Source organism: Carica papaya, chromosome 5 (assembly GCF_054855325.1).
Source record: "Carica papaya isolate Zhongbai chromosome 5, ASM5485532v1, whole genome shotgun sequence".
NCBI lineage: Eukaryota > Viridiplantae > Streptophyta > Magnoliopsida > Brassicales > Caricaceae > Carica > Carica papaya.
Genome location: NC_142313.1, coordinates 7,674,359 through 7,691,997, shown reverse-complemented (window position 1 = coordinate 7,691,997; position 17,639 = coordinate 7,674,359). Strand labels below are relative to the sequence as shown.

General features: G+C 35.2%; 2 protein-coding genes and 1 non-coding gene across 3 annotated transcripts; 1 reads left to right on the top strand and 2 right to left on the bottom strand.

The window, feature by feature from the left end:
• Positions 1–205: 205 nt before the first annotated feature.
• Positions 206–8,982, bottom strand: LOC110807078 (glycosyl transferase family 1 protein). The gene is made up of 14 exons (XM_022032095.2): positions 8,105–8,982; positions 7,743–7,829; positions 7,154–7,260; positions 6,689–6,739; positions 6,030–6,201; positions 5,319–5,636; positions 5,014–5,217; positions 3,795–4,280; positions 3,467–3,676; positions 2,129–2,317; positions 1,456–1,619; positions 1,184–1,333; positions 1,001–1,079; positions 206–911 (listed from the first exon to the last, which is right to left on the bottom strand). Exons 1-14 carry the CDS (start codon positions 8,540–8,542, stop codon positions 468–470), a joined length of 3,099 nt encoding a protein of 1,032 aa, XP_021887787.2. The 5' UTR covers positions 8,543–8,982; the 3' UTR covers positions 206–467.
• A 487-nt stretch (positions 8,983–9,469) lies between these two features.
• Positions 9,470–9,541, top strand: TRNAG-UCC (transfer RNA glycine (anticodon UCC)). Its single transcript has one exon. It is a non-coding gene; the product is annotated as a tRNA-Gly (tRNA).
• A 1,036-nt stretch (positions 9,542–10,577) lies between these two features.
• On the bottom strand, positions 10,578–17,353 carry MGP4 (Nucleotide-diphospho-sugar transferase family protein). Its single transcript, XM_022032110.2, has 4 exons — positions 16,599–17,353; positions 15,892–16,053; positions 14,776–14,991; positions 10,578–11,290 (listed from the first exon to the last, which is right to left on the bottom strand). The coding sequence occupies exons 1-4, from the start codon at positions 17,076–17,078 to the stop codon at positions 11,081–11,083; spliced, it is 1,068 nt and encodes a 355-aa protein (XP_021887802.2). The 5' UTR covers positions 17,079–17,353; the 3' UTR covers positions 10,578–11,080.
• Positions 17,354–17,639: the final 286 nt, after the last annotated feature.

Sequence of the window (17,639 nt, the reverse complement as noted above, 5' to 3'; positions counted from 1 at the left end):
TCAACAAAGTCTCATCTGCAGATTTACTAGCAATTCAATTACAATTTCTAAAAATCTAAATATAAAAAAAAAAAAAAAAAAAAAATTTATAGGAAACAGTTATCATTGGCATCCCTTTGAAACCCTAAAATTGGAAAATCCTATATAGAAATAGAACACGGTTTACTTTTAATTTAAAAAAAAAAAAAAAAAACCACTCCCCAAGTAAACAAATAATACAATTGAATAGAGTTTCACAAATAATTTTGTGGTTGGATGAGGAGGGGGAAATTACAAATAATAAATACCAGCATACAGAGCGCCCAGAATTGACAGCAGGGACCAGAGGGTTGCAATTAATTACATACAAAAACCCTCTTACATGACAATCCTTCCTGACTAAAACCAGCAGCGGTAATCAAATTAAAAATAAAAGAATTATATAAAATTAGAACCCCACCTTGGAGGATGTCAAAAATCTCTGGAATTTAATTTTGTACTGCCACTGTTGAGTTCAAACTCTCTAGATCCTCTACTGGAGGTTTCACATACTTGCCTATCACTTTTTGTCGATTCCGCCTCTTTATTCTCGACTGTTTATCCTTACTCTGTTGTTTCTTCCTCTCTTTCTGCTGATTGCGGAGATGTCTTTCCCTCTCGAATACTCCTTGCCAAACCACCTCTCCGGTTGATGGCCATAACCAGTGTCTTGTTGGGCGATCGGAATCAGCCTCTTCGGCAAGGTCCTCATCCATGCTCTTTAGGGTGGGGAATGAGAACCATTTAACCCACATTTTACCTCTTCGGTTCTTGAACTTGTGCTGTTCCTGCATCATGCCTGTCTCAGGGTTCACATACACCATTCGTCTTGCACTGTGATAAGCCCAGACATTTACAAGAAGCTCAAGCATGTGTGAATAACAATGTTTGTCCTGTCAAACGCATAAAAAAAAAAAAACCCATTTAGAGAGGGTGCAATGGTCATCTAAAAAACTAATCATTACAGTCCAAAAGAAATTACTTTGGAGAAACTGAGATAGCACCGTCCACTTTGACGGTGCTCGTCGTACATTTGTGCATCTAATGCATCCACAAACATCCTACAAATTGCATGAAAGTTCTTTAATATGTGACTGAAATCTTCCAACTTATGAAGAAAATGACATGAGAGCCTGAAATCGAGTCCTTGAATGCAAACACTAACCTCGAAAACATAACAAACTCTAAGAAGGATCTAGTTGGCAAAGCCCAACTTTGCATGGCAGACCATGTGTCTCCATCTTCAGGCATTGGCGGCAAAGAATCCAAATGTTTTACGTGGTACATCCTCTTAAGGGCCTCAAGAAAAGCAGACCTTCAACCAAATGAAAGAATCAGACCAAATATCCACAGAGAACGAGATGAATTTACAAAACCTTATGCATAATAGTAGAATTTTAAATAGTAAACTGGAGCAATAAATTCAACAGCCCTTACTTGCAATTTCCAGCATTAATGGCATCACAAAAAGACCAGAAATCTTGTTGTGCGACGTTTCTAGGATCCATGTCCATGCGAACCCAAAAATAAAGTGCATCTCCATTCCTACGTGTTTGAATAGCATCTAGTAATGCTTTTTCAGCAACCATTGACAATGATGCCTGTTCAAAGCCAATAATTAGATCACCAGGTATCAAACCACAGAAATTATATCACTGCTTTGATTTAATCCATCAGTCATTAACAGCATTAGACAGATAAAGTGGAGACAAGTGGGTGCAGTAATTCCGTCAGATATATTGGTGTTATTGACTATATACAGTAGCGAGCTTGAGCAGTTTGCCAAATATGATATTAAAAAATAATAGCAAACTCAAAATTTTAATTCTCCGTTTTGGAATTGAACTCTGCAAACTGCAAGCCTACGGTTGTTTGTGGTTGCAGGCCAGCGGACATGAACTCAGGATATTCTTGCTGAACCACCACCAGTGGGAATTTAAATTTCATGACGGAACTCTGGTTTGTTGAGTTGTTCAGACGAGATCAGTCTGAGTGATCCAAACTCTGACTACCAATCAATCATCAAAAAGAACTAGAATGCAGAAATATGAGAAAAAGAAAGCCAAAACGTTTTGACAGATACAGAGCAGAGCAGAATTAAAAAACACACCTTCCTAGCTGTTGCTCTCCAAAACTGAAACCCTATCCAAGCATTCTTGTGTAAACGGTCAATCCTATTTGAAATTGCAAAAAAGGCTCCATATTCACCAAGAATGTCTCGGTAGTAAGGGTTATTAAGAATTGGCAAACGAGATGGCGCGTCAACATCATCAGTCTTGGGTCTTCGACCTTTGGTGGACTGCAAGAATTCAGTCCACGCATTCATCAGATTGAAAAAAGCTGCTCAAATGCAGTCATCATCTAATGACATTAGCAAATAATATCAATATTACCATCCAAATTCAGTACATTTGAGCATAGAATATACCGTGAGCTAAACCACTAGTACAATACAGCCTCATAGAGGCATATCATCGATGGACATAAAACAATATGCCTTCAAATTTTATCACGAAAGAAGAGGACAACACTAGAACAACCTGTCTCCATGTTTAATTGATTTTTTATGATTTGTAAAAGATCACAAGGAAAAATTAAGAACATGTTGCCTTTGAATTCAAAGTTACCTTGTCATCAACCTCCAGAGGACAAAGGTATTATTATCATTATACAAAAAGAAATAGCTCATAAAACAAATACTAGTTTCCTTCATGCCATAAACTATCACAATTAACAGAAAAAAAAATCACTTCTAATTTCAACTGTGAAATAGGATTCAACAATTAGTATTATAAAAAGAAAACCACTTCTTGCATAAGAACTATAGAACTTACGCAAATTAGGTGCTGGTTTGGCCCAGCTTCTGCAGTCAAAAAGCAGAAATCAGGCCAAAAAGATTTTTGGTTAAAAAAAAGATTTTTTGTACTTTATATTTTTAAAATAAAAATATAATATTAATTCATTATTAATAAAGATTAATATAGGTTATTTAGATTATATTTACTTTAAATTAAATCATAATAATGTAAGTTAAGATTATATTGAATAAAATAAATAAAATAATTAAACTAAAACAAATCTTTTAAAGCAATTTAATTATTAGAATAGTTTTTCAAAAAAATAATATTTTAAATAATTGAAAACAATTAGCTTCATTGTAATGTAATTTTTATTATCTCAACATTTATTATTAATTTTATAATGTAGTTAACTAATAAAATATTGTATCTTACGTTGAAAGTACTTTTTACAAGTTTTACCAAATACTGCTTGAAGCCATTTTATAGCATTTTTACCATTTTAAAACAATTTTTACAATGTTTATTAGTTTTACCAGGCACCAGCTCCGTCAAAACAACCCCAAAAATGATTATCCAACACAACATTCCTTATAGAGAAGTAAACACGTTAAGGATTTCGAAATCTAGCTTGGCATAACCAAACTCACCAGCCCGATTCCTCGATAAAGTGAATTGCGATGCAGAAAAGACCATGCTCCTTCTCCAAAATATGGTTCATAGATGCATAATGGTTGACCTGTTCTTTCAAGCTCCCCTTCATCCCTTTCATGCAAATCATTTTTCAACCGATCAGCCCTTTTGGCATTTCGATATACCTCTTCCCATGTTCCATGAGGCTGATCACTTCTATCTCTTAACTGCAAAAAATTCCAAACAAAAACTTCACAAAAAGGAACACAACAATTTCTCGTTTTTATTTTTTAAAAAAGACAAGGTGATTGAAGGATAGACTTGTTTTGCAAACTAAAAGTCTACCTCTTCCTCTTCTCTTCTCTTTCTAGTATTGACCATCCTGATATATTTCTCTTCCTCCCAAATATCATATAAAAATGAATCGTGAGTAGCAGTAGTAGAACTTGAGCTCTCTTCTTGTGTATGATTCTGCTCCTCCTCGATCTTCTTTAAAAATCTGTAACTTCTTAACTCTCTGTCTTCATAAGTCAAATTTGAGAAAACTTCAAATAGATGCCAGTGCCATTCTGTTCTCAATTTGGGAGAAAGATCTTTAACAGTCTTGGGGAATGCAACTTCTGATGAAAACTTGAGAACATTTTCAAGTAGCAAAGCATAACCTTCAACAGTTTCCTGAACCATCAGGTTTTTAGAAGTCTCTCTTGCTATTGAGGCAATATTGCGAGCCAGAGGAGACAGTTTACCACTTGGGATAACTTCCAATATTATCTGTCTCAGAAACCTAATATTATCCTTGGGGAAAAGATATCCATTCACCCTGTCATCAACCTATTTGTTATTGCCAATGCAGTCAGTGAGCTGCTTAATGAACATAAACATAGAACCAACAAATGTCTGAAAACAAAGGAAATGTATGACAACAGAGGAAAAATGGAAAAAAAAAAGTAACAGTCTAAATATTTAAGTTATTCCACATCTTTATCCATGCAAGCATCAGACACTATTATCGCTAATTCAAACCTTTTCTTCTGAGATACAGCCACTACATCAAACTGAGCTGCATGAATCACTGTTATATGAAAAGATCCACTCAAGATGGGCTTTAATATTTATATGACCATAATGTCATTAAGACTTTGCTCAAGGTAGAACATATATATCTTTACAACTATGTGGATGAAACTTCAGAATACCAAGGGACAAGGATAGCTAGTCAATTAAGTGTCCAAGAGTGATAGGTGGACAAGGGAGAAAAAGACAAATGATTAAGAAGTTTGTGCGCCAGCAAGGAGAAAGAATCGGGTTCAAATCTGATGCACCAATTCAACAAGAATATGCATTCAGCCCACAGCAAAAAGAAATGCTGTCCCTTCTTTACACAGAAGATAATGCCATCATCAGAACCATAGATCAGAATCAACCCCATCTTACCTCTCTCAAGATTGTCACTAATGTATCCCCTTAGTTGACTCTTAGTTGCTAATGCATGTGTGTGCATGTAATGCAATTAGTGACTCTCTCTGCATGAAATCTAAAGAAAATGCAGCAGCTAGGATCATACATGTTTCTTGATAACAGAGAGATCTGGCGCAATAATTGGTTTCTCAAAGCACATAACTCTTGCCAAAATATCTGGAAACGTTTGCTCCTCAAGAAAGGATCCGTAGATCACAATATCAGCAACAGTAAGTACCCAATCAAGATCTCCATCAATGGCTATGTGCTGTACAGTGCCTCTAGGATATCTTAACTTATGAGCAATAGCCTGAGCGAAAACAAGATTAATTAAAATTAGGTTCAATGAAGAAGCTCAGAAAAAGGCCATTCATATGCGAGTTAAAGCAATGTCTACCAGGCAGGTTATACCTCAACAGCCATGCTGTAATTACTGGTTGAATCCCCAGTTAAAACTATTACTTTCAAATGGGAATTTGCATTACCATCAGCAGGAAAGTCTGCAAGTAATGGCAACAAAGCCTGTAAAACAAGGGCATGCTCCAACCACATACCCCTATACATAAACTGACTTCCAACCATTACTATAATAAGATCATCAGCACGATATCCCATCTTGAGACGTAGATCATCTTTGTCCAACACCTTTAAAGCCTCTGCTTTCCATGCTTCAGCAGGAGAACCAGGAATAACATAATAGTTACCAGTATCAAACAGAGAGTAAATCATCTGTAAAAGGTGCAGAAAAGAAATCAACTCAATGGAAATAAATCTCAACCTTAATCTTCAACCTCAAAAAATTACATTGATCTTGATTGTTAGCTCGACATCAAAGTTTCAGTTGAATCATACAACCAACAGCAGTATAATTTCTTTTAGATTAATTTTTCAGTCTGATCAACATTCTATTCATATCTTCTGACTTGGCCATAATATTTCCCATAAAGACTAATACAATATTACTTCTGCAAGGAGTCTAATTCAGGAAAACTTTAACTTGACACATTATAATTTATATAGTACAACTTATCTAAAAAAAAATAATTTATATAGTGCAACAAGCTGGAAAACTACTGACATGTTAATAGAATTATAAAAATAATGTTTTGCAAAAGTTATTACCGGCAGAAAATGGTTTGGGAAGACAACAACAGAAGCACGACTGAAAACCTTTTTCCAATCATTCAGGATCTCAATCTGCCCACTGGAATTGTATTCTCTTGAAAGAGTACCAAGTGCTCCTTCATGGATGATCCATATAAGGGGCAAAGATTTGAAAGGTTCCTGCATTAGACTGACAAGAAACAACATAAACATTAGCAGATGAAAAATATAGCACTAAGAGCTCAATGGTGACAAAAATTTAGGATGAAATAAAACAGTAAATAGCCATCAATATACTTAAAACACCAATTGACAATGATGTTAATTATCATGAACAGGGACAGCTTTATATTCCAGGTTTCAGGCCAAACTAGGTTTAAAACAACAATGCCAAAGTCCTTGAGTCATACAATAACCAAGCACCCTGTTTCATTAATTTATTGGTTTTAACTATGAAAAACTCAAACATAGGCCAGTTACACTCCACAAAAGAAAAAGAAAAAAAAGATAGGCCTATTACATATTTCCATACAGGTCAATGTTAATGTAGGAGAACCAAACGGTATCTCTCTAAACTCAAATTATATATATATAAAATAAGTAGTGGATACAAAGAACCTGAAGGCAGATTTTAATTATTTTTGGAAGATTATCTCGGTCAAGAACTGAAATCTTACTTAGGAAAGATACTCTTGGCTTCAAGAGAGTTCACAAGTATGCCATCATAGCTGCAAAAAACATACATAAAGTTAGATATAATGAGAAAATTATAACATCAACTCAATTAATCATGTTCAACCATGTTGAATAAGAAAAGTGTCCAAACAGATGCAACACTGGGTTTAGAGTCATGCTGATTAAGTTTTTCAATGCATTTACACTTTGTTCAGATATGAATTATCAATGGAGAACTAGGAAATTATATTATGTAAATTAAAATCACAAAACTAAGCAAACACAACCAAATACTATGTACATGTAAAACATAAGCAATGTATAAAAAGGCTTCAAATTGGGGGCAGGAGAGTCAGTGATTCAACAGAAAATACCCTGATAAATCAAGAGGGGAATTACCCGAATGTTACAGGTAAATTTAATTATTTATCAGTTAATATCAATTTACAATTTCAGCAGCCACATACTTTAGCCAATCAACAACAATCTCCTTACGATTCCTTGGAAGAATAGTGACTGGAACTCCTATGTTTTGCCAAACACCATGGACAGGACCATCATCAAGTGAGTAAACCTGACAAAAGACATTAAAACAATACGAATTGATATACCTGATCGGTAAAAGAGGGAAACGGTGAAGTACTACCTACACTACATGGCATAAAAAAACCCAAGGTTGTATTGCAAGATAACAAAATAACGCAACTCTTTGTAAATTAGCGTGCATCAAATGATGGTTAAAGCAAAAAATCAAGTGCATTAAACTTTGAAACTTCTAGAAGCAAAAATCCAAAATTTCTGAAATATTAAGATTATTACTACCCCTAGAAAGTAAAATTAGTTGAGAAGAGGAAAGAGACAAGATTTTCAGCACAGAGAAGCAAACAAACTAAGGACCTTAAAGGAAACAGTTCTAAATCTTCACAAACTATTACTTATTGACTAAGGCTAATTATCTCAGTTTCTAACTTTACAAACAGAAGTATAGAAGCATTAATAAAATCAACAGAGAGGCACCCTAGTTTAGACTATACAAAAGATGGACAATGTCATTACCTCAAATGCATAACCTATCTCTCGCAGTGCATTAGCAACAGTCACCATTAGCAGTTGATGTGGATCTACTAATAGATCAGCAAACACCTTCGAAAAGAAAGCGAAGTTGAGTAAATCCTCCGAAAAAAAAAAAAAAAACAAGAAGATAAGCCATCAATCCCGAAGTTGACCACAGAGACAAAATAAAAACAAACTAAAATTGAGCTACAAGGAAATCGGTGAAGAACAGAAAAATCAGAGACCCGTCAACAACATGCATCTTGAAAGGAGGAAAAAAAGCAAGTCTAAAACTTGAACTACTGATCAAAATCGCTTGAAGAAAACAAAATGACCCCAGGAAAGATAATAATTTGATTACTAACCAATGCCAACTGGGGTTTTCTATAACCAAAATGTTGTCGTGTTCGATTGAAATTAGATGTCAAGTTAGTCCTTCTGACTTCTCCCTGGATTTTCCCTAAAATCTTTGAAGGTTCAAATTTAATATCACTACCAAAATCCAAAATACCCATTTCCTTTAGATACATCAAATCCTCAGATACCATCTCCATTCTTCCCCATGACTCTGCTGATTTATCCATCACTGACCCAGGTAAGAACATCTGGAAAACGACCACAAAAAAGAGGAAGACGGCTACAGTGCATATCCATTGGAGGTAATCCAGCTTCTTGAAAAGCAAAAACTTTGAAAATCTCGATCTCGGTCTCTGCAGAAAAGAGTGCCTCTCGTTTCTTCCAGTAGAAGAAGAGCGATTAAGATAGTCTCTCTTCAACGGAACTCCACTCTCCAGAGAACCCATTTACATTCCCGCACAGATAGACACTGAACAGCTGATAAAAGCTCCGTAAAAAAAAAAAAACAATTAACCACCCAACAGAGATCACACGTACATCAACATCACCCAGCAACACAGAGGGACGACTTTTCAGATTAAAAGGACTGCGCGTGTGACTTAAGAGTAGAAAGGAAGACAAGTTATACAAGATTCGGGAGATGTCAGTGAGGTTAGTAAAAGACGAGGGAGGAAGATGAGAAAGGAAGCGAAGAGTGGTGACGTGGATTGAATCGTCATTGGAGCAAGAGTAGAGGAGGAAGATTAACAGTGCGGTAGGTCTGGTTATTACAGGAGATAGATTTGGTAGAAACAACGAGGTTTTGGTGAGGCGGAAGAAAATGAAAGGTAAAGGAGACTTAGCTATTTCGGCTCCGGGGTTCCAAAATCTAATTTTCCCTTAATTATCGATGGCTTGTCTTTTTAAGCAACCGTTGTTTTAATTTTTATATTCCAATTTATATATTTGGGAATTGATATTATTAAAAAAAAAAAAAAATGTTTCTCAAATATTTATTTATGAGATTTAATTGAGGGAAGAAAACGGAAGGAAAAATATGAAGAAAATAATTAGGTTTCTTTTTTCAACACGGGGAATTATTCCCGTGATTAATTAAGGATTAAAGATAATGATAATAATAATTAATGGATATTTAAATAAAGAAAACAACAAACGTCACGAGGTTGGCATGACATTTTGGTATTAATATATATTTTATTAAAAAATTATTGTGGTTGGAGAAAAATAAATAATAAAATTGTTATGTGCCAATCTGTTATTGTTTCTGGTCTACGATTGGATAATTGCATTTTCAAGCAACATGACCGGGGTACTAATTTCTCTCGGTAGTAATATTATTTAGATTGAAACTAAATTCACCTCGCTCGTCGAAAGCGTTTGTAGTCCAACGGTTAGGATAATTGCCTTCCAAGCAATAGACCCGGGTTCGACTCCCGGCAGACGCAACTTTACTTTTATTTATTTAGTGTTGAATCGCAAGCAATTGTAGTCCGGCAATTTTTGCAGTCTTGCCGCCGCAACCCTGTATTTTTTGCTAAAAATACTGAATTGATGTCTGTAATATTTTATCTAAATTAAATTTGTTTTTTTTTTTATTTTAATATTTTATTTATCGTAATTTTTTTAAAAAAATTTGATTCAGTTTCTACTCGTTAATGTTCACTAACATTGTTAGTAAAAATGTTGCACCAACTCAAGTTCTTATTCTTATTTATGTATCAATATTCACGTTAAATAATAACATATATTTAGTATAGACAAAAATTTTAAATTCTTAATAAAAAAGATTAAAAACATAAAAGAAAAAAAAAAAGTAATTAACCCGTATACAATGATTTTGACCCAAAGTTCAGATATTACGTTGTGAGTAACTTAAGTATTTTTATTTATTAATTATTTAAATTTTTCACTAAAGATAATTAAAAAAATTAATTTTTTTTCCACATCAAATTTAAGATCATTAGATACATATGGCATAAATATTAATTTAACCAAAACACAACCCGTGTCCAATTTGAATTTATGTATTATTTCCGTATGCATTAACAATTAAAAGTTGAATTAAAAACTTTTTAAAAGAGATCAAATTTATATTAAAAAATATATATATAATATATGAATCAATTTAAAACCTTTTGTTTTTGTCATTCAAATTTTGGAAATGATCAGAAAACAAATGCTGTTGTAGTCCACCTCCAGGCAATTTTTTGTGAATTCTATCATTTGATGCAAGAAGATGGTTACCTGGTTAATGTTCAAGAATTTATCAAACAATGAGACGTCTTAAGCCAGTTCAATTTATCCAGTTTAGTTTCTATGAACATAAATTTTATCCGGTTGGCATTGCAGAGTCAAGATTAACGAGCTTGCCACGCAATTTAACTCACAAAAATTGCTCAATGCGTTTATACGGACTGCTTTGCAATTTACCAATAATTAGCCATTGAATTTGTAACAACATCTACCCAGGAATATCAAAAATTAAACCAAGAAGTTCACTCTCCCTTAATCAATCAAAATAATGAACAGAAGTTTAATCCCTCGCAAGTCTGCAGTTTATCCAGTTAATACCTAAGAAAACTTGCTGCATAGCAGGGCAGAGGGAAAATTACAAGCCCGGCGAAAAACTGACTCCATTTATAACAAAATTGCTTGACATGCAAAGGTAGGTGGAGATGGGAAGATACCATTTCCACACGATAAAAGAACAACTTACACAGAGTTGTCCAATTCCGAAAGCCTTTGCAGTTCCCATCCCTAATGATTCTGCCAAATTGTCAATAGGATCTTTCAACATATTTTCTGAACTACGCGAGAAGAGCATTATTAACTACTTGGTCTCCATAATCTTCCTTGCCCTTCCATGCTGGCAGCTTGGTAGGTAACTGACAGAAAGATAATTCATGTAGCAAACCAATATCCCACCATGGTTCGACAAGACTGATAAGTTCTGCAGGAAGAGACTACACAGTTTTCCTAACTTGTTATAATCTACCCAGTGGGGACTCAAGGACATGATCATCCACTAACCAAAGATCAAAGTCACGGAAGCGCTTGATCTTCTTCTCAAAACCTGTAATATAGTTGTTATGGATGATGACATGCATCCCTTTAGTTTCTTGAACCCATGTCTGGTTCTTGAAATATAATCCTCCTGTTGGGAATGCTGCCTGGGGAAGCAGGTAGAGATCCACCTGCACAAATTGTCAGCAAAGAATAATCAAAACAAAAAGCTACCTGAAGACAGGTGCTAAAAGAGGTAAAAAGGAACCCACTACTACTGATTTCACAGCATGAATATGACCCCAATATGAGCCAAGATTTTGAACAGAGGGAATTGAAACTAATGAATTGAAATTCGATTGTAAAAAGAAAATTTTCACAAGTTGCAAAAAGCTTTTCCAAGAATGCAGAATTGACTAACCAAATGCCCAGAACAGAGGGAAGCAAACCAGTTACAGAGATGCATAGCTAGAGTTGAAAATTAATCGATAGTATTAGCAGTAATAATCAATGATCAAAATTTCAGTTACTAAAATGTTCAAACTCTCCTACTAGAAGTTGAAAATGAGAAACAACATGTTGTCAAAATTACTGCACACGCATCTAATCATTTGTTTCTAGTCCATCAAAGGAAGACAGTTAAATTACATAAGCTTGGTTGACTTATATTATATAAGCTTAGTACTTCGTTTGAGGTGCCAAAGCAGCAAGGCAAGAACTCCTGCTGGAGAGTAAGAAGCAGTTAGACACTAATCTGTTGTCTATTTCTTATAAAGGGTACTATAGACTGTTCTTCAGTGCCATGTTTTATGAGTAGAAATTGTTTCAAATCAACATGCTTATAAATTCACTGAAGTTTGAAAAGCATTAAGATATACATAACAAAATGTGAATTAGAGACTCTTAGAGTTTTCTAAGAAAAGGGATTTGGGACTAGATGGAGAAGGTGGATACAAAGGAAGCTTGTCTTCTACTTGGTTCTCTGTGATTGTGAACAGGAAACCAAAAGATTGGGTTAAGTTTTCTAGGGGCTTGAGGCAAGGAGACCCACTTTCCCCTTTTCCATTTACATTAGTCATGGATGTATCGAGTAGGATGATATTGCAGGCAGAAAGTGTGTGAAGAGCTTAAAGGTTAACAAGGAATGTATAGAAGTTTCCCATCTCCAATTTGTTGATGATACCATCCTGTTCCTGAACTATGATAATCAGTCTCTTCCTCGTGTCTTAACTCTAATCCAGGTTTTTTAGATCATTTCAGACATTAAGATAAATCTAAGTAAGAGTGGACTTATAGGAATTAATGTGGATGATGTCTCAATAGATGAAATCGTACGAGAGATTGGTTGCTGCAAATTGGAGTGGCCTGTTATCTATCTGGGGGTTCCCCTAGGTAGCAGCACAAAGAGTATCCCCTTTTAGGAAAAGGTAGAGACCAAGATAGCTAAGTGCCTTCAAAGTTGGAAGGGTCTTTTCAACTAGGCAAGTAGGGTTACCTTAATCCAAGCTTACCTTTCTAGCATCTCACTCTACTACTGATCTCTGTTTAGGATTCTTTTTAGGGTGGTAGATAGGATTGAGGACACATTAGAAGATTTCTTTGTTTAGGTATAGGTGAGGATGACAAGGATCATTTAGTTAATTGGAAGGTATGCTATAAATCTAAAAATCTAGGAGGATTGAGGATAGGAAATCTTCATTTAAAAAACCTATCATTATTGGCTAATGGTTTTGGTGATTCCCAAGGGAAACACATTCTTGTTGCATAGGGTGATCAAAAGCATCCACGGGAGTGTGATAGATGTTTGGGATGTTTATGCTGGAAGGTATTTTCACCATAGCTCCTGGAAAGCAATATCACAAGTTCACTGTATTTATCTCCCCCATAAATGCTTTCAAGTTGGAATTGGTTCTGCTCTGAGATTCTGGGATGGTCAATGGTTAAATAATTAACCATTTAGCCACTCAATTTCCCAGATTATAAAACTTTTCCTCTAGACAACAAGCCCCAGTTTCTCAATTTTTGACTCACATTGAGGATGTGACATCATGGAACTTCCGCTTTCCTCATAACCTCTCTAACAGGGAGACTCTGGACATGTTATCCTTATTGGACCTGTTGACTCCTATAACTCCATTTTCACAACCTGATGGTAGATTTTGCAAATTGGAATCTCTTGGATATGTAACTTGTAAATCCCTTTTTTATCATCTCACCAACCAACTATACAGGCCTCTCCTTGACAAAACCTCCCCCTTTGCACGGCAAGATTATATTGACAAGGGTTTTCAGAAAACTCCTGTTCCTTCAAAGATGAAGCTCTTTGTTTAGACTGCTATCATCAAAAGCTCAACAAAAATGACTTACCTCAAATCCACCATCCTTATCATTTCCTTTCTCTGGATATTTGTGTAATGTGTTCTAATGATGGAGAAACACATGAACATTTGTTTCTTCACTCACAGGTGGCTTGGAAACTATGGACTGATATTTTTAATATGTTTGGTCTTGATCGGGTGGTGCCCCCTACTCTGGAGAGTTTCCTTTCTACCTTTTTGGATGGGAATGGACTGAGGAAGAATGTCAAATCCTCGTGGCAGGGTGTTTTATTTGCTGGCCCATGGTGTATTTGCCACGTTCTCAATTCAAGAATCTTCAATAACAGAATTACCCCACATTTTGAGCTACGGGATAGGGTGTTCTTATTGGCATCTTTGTGGACTAAAGGGCACAGATGCTACCAGGGACTTTCTATCTCCAATCTTCAATGAAACTGGGAGATCATTGTTTACGATAGTTAGATTTTTGTTTTGTTGTTTTCTTCTTCTCGCTGCTGTTTTTTGGTCAATTGGGTTCTTCTTTGTTTCTTCCTTCCTTCTGGAAGGATATCTTATTCTCCTTTCTTGTATTTCCCTCTCTTGGTCTCAATGAATTCTTTTTTATCTAAAAAAAAAGGATAATACATACCAAAACAAAAAACAGAAAAGGTGTGTACTGATTGTATGACATGTAGAATAAAGATCCAGATAAAGGTAATTTTATAAGTCGAACAGCAAACTAGCCACATAAAAACATCCAGGAATAGATAACTTATGAGTCAACCAGAAAGAAACTATTTAAATGAGACTGAATACGGGAAATAAGATGTGTTATCAATTGCAGGAGAATAAAAAAGGAAAAATTACACTTACATACCAAAACAAAAAACAGAAAAGGTGGGTACTGATTGTATGACATGCAGAATAAAGATCCAGATAAAGGTAATTTTATAAGTCGAACAGCAAACTAGCCACATAAAAACATCCAGGAATAGATAACTTATGAGTCAACCAGAAAGAAACTATTTAAATGAGACTGAATACGGGAAATAAGATGTGTTATCAATTGCAGGAGAATAAAAAAGGAAAAATTACACTTTCATTCATTATGCTTTAACCTTTTGCAATTCAATCCATGTGTTCTTAATGTGCTAGAGACTGAAATTTCACATAAAAAAACTATAGAATTTAAATTACAATACTAAACGTGGGTGAAATTTTACTTGGATAAAAAATAATCTTCATCAACTAGGACCAACATAAATATATACATAAGCAAAGTCAAACAAGTAATAAGTAAGAATATAGCTCATTGAGAACATGATATTAGCAATAATTGGAAGGCATAAGGAAGATACCTGCCCAGCAGTTTTGTTTAGAGCCCAATTAAATGCAGGTTGATCATTTGATTTCTTTGTCTTTGACCACGGCTGAGCATAAAGCTCCTCAATCCATTTTTTCATAACTAGTTTAGCTCCATCTGTGGGGCGAAGGAAAATCATGCAACTGCAAATATAGGTTCTGCCCTTTTTCCCAGGGGGTGGCAAATCATGGGAGTGGTTCAGGGGTTTCACCTGATTTCCCACAAAGAAACATGTGTGAGGACCTGAAAAGGCTAGCTAGAGTATTAATTTTATGCTATTCTGTTAGGAAATAGCCAGGAAGAATTCCAGTAGAAAAGGACACTGTTATCCAGCAGTTCATTGTACCTAGTACTAAGTTGTTATTTTTATTTTATTCTCCTGCAGAATACGTAATGTCATATATTATTCTAGGGTGTAATAGTGAGGGCATGAAGAAATGAAATGATAATCTACCTTAAACTTTATCCTTTCTAACTCTCTCTCTTTTCTCTCTTCCTTCACTCTTCTCTACATCTACTATCAATCTCCCTAATCTGCCTCTTTCAACCTTAAAATTCCTTAAAATACTGAACCAAATCTGTTCTTTGAAGCTGTTAAAGAAGCAAGTTCCTGACAACATGTGAAGGAATATCATGACAAATGCCACCGCTCTTTCTGTCATAACAAAAATGCAGAAGTAAGAACAATACGGGCAGACGTAAAATGGAAGTAGTTCTGTTTGAATGCTTCTCATTAAATTTCTAAAGAACATATCTAGGATTCATTTGATTTAAAGTACATATGCCTTCCCTCACCAATCAATGAACTACTGTAAAGGCGATTATTTTTCTCTTCAAGGCTAAGTTTTCAGTACTAACAGGCTGCAACTGGCACAGTGAATTTACTATAATTGTAATTTTATTTTGGTACCAATTAACAACCATAGGATAAAAAAAAAGCTAAAATTTTTCTCTTTCAATAGATATTAATATCTTTCCCAACTTGTTCTTCGGTCCATTAAAAATATTGGTTTGTCACTGTCTGCTCCATGCCCTAATTAAAAAAACATGGCAAGGAATTGAAGTCATAGCAAAAATACATTAAAGCTGGAAGCAAAGTTGATATACATACTGCGGCCATATCATCTGTGAAGTAGATATCATGATTTCCTTCCAAGTAGGGAAAGGGATCTCTTAACCAGACCATATCCACATCATTGTACATTACATTATAACCAAGCTCCAAAATGTGAAGCAGATGCCGAGGCCTTCGCGATGTAAAATTGAAGAACCCCTACAAAGGAATCAATAAAAGATCATTTCAGAAGAACAAAACCAACTATCATATGCAATAAGACATTTATACTACTAAAACACCTCAAAGAAGAAGAAAACAATTAAAAAGCACATTTCTTCCTAGAAGCATGGGAATAACATCTTTCCAATTTACATAAAGCTCCACAACTAGCCCCGTTCTAGATCAACCAAAATAAAAGATGTAGGTATAAACATCAACGCCATCATCATGCAAACATTTCAAGTTCTGTCAAATCAAAGGTACCCAAATTTGCACAAAACAAATACAGGGTCACCATTGTGCTTATTTGGATGAAGCTAGTTCATTATAAAGCAACATTGATGCCATCAAGAGGAAACAAATTTAACATCCACACTAAAAAAGAAAGACAAGGCAAATTATAGATCACACAGCTTTTGGAAGTTGGAGCAGGGACAAGTGACAACTAAAAGTAGGAGTAAACAGAAGCTTCACACTCCTTGACAAAATAACGAATGACAAAAGAAAAGAGAAAGACCATATATTGCAGAGAAGAATTATACCTGAGAACCAAACTTATGGGCGGTCTGTGAATCTGGAGCGGGCGGTACAAGCACAGCATGACCCGGCCACTTCTCGTTAACCTTATAAAGAGTAGCATAATCTTCAGCAATGACAAGCACCTTATCTTGGTGCTTTTGCCTGGCGATACTTATCAACCAGTTATTGAGAAACGGCAGGTAAGGCTGACTCACTGCGCACACAATCACAGTCCCGTTCTTGGCGACGAACGACGCGGCTTGAGCCAGCGTGTAGTGGCGCCATTTCGAGAGAGAAACCTTGGAATTGGAGAACAAGAATTCCGGCATCCCTACCCAAGGCAGGAATACACCTAGTACTATCATGAGGGAAAGAAGCAGGATAAAGCCTGTTCGGCTGAAAATCGAAATGGGTCTCTGTGAATTAGACGAGGAACGTGGAGACATCGCGTAAAGAGTTGTAAAAAGATTGTGATTCGATCTTTGGTGCAAGGATTGAGGCATCTTTGCCGGCAATAAGTATGAAAAGGAAAAATGAAATGCTTTATTTGAAGCGAAACAGAATGTGATCACACAAATGAAACAGAGAAAAATTAATGAACGAAGGTAGCAACCCGGAAGCTTGGATAGGGATTAATTGAATAAAATATTTTGATTTAGAAGCTAAAAGTGAGAGAAAAAAAAAAAGGAATAAGGAAAAAAAAAGGACAAGGGCAATGAAGGTTTAAGGGAAGTTTTGAGATCGGATCTGTGACAGTGAGTCTCCCTTGACAGTAAGAACTGTGGGGAAAATGGAAGTGTAACAGAGGTTCGGAAGAATTACAGTGAACCGGTCCGGTTCAGTCCATTACACGGAAACTTTAAAATTATCGTTAAAAAATCTGTTCGAAACTGTTGACAAACAAAACAATTATGTAGAATTTTATTTAAAAAAATCTTCAGTAAAAATAATTATTTGTCAAAGACTCAAAACAGGAAATTGTAAAAATAAAAAATAAATTCATTTGTTCATTTATAACATTTATAAAATCAACTTTTTATATTGAATTAGACTGATTTTTAATT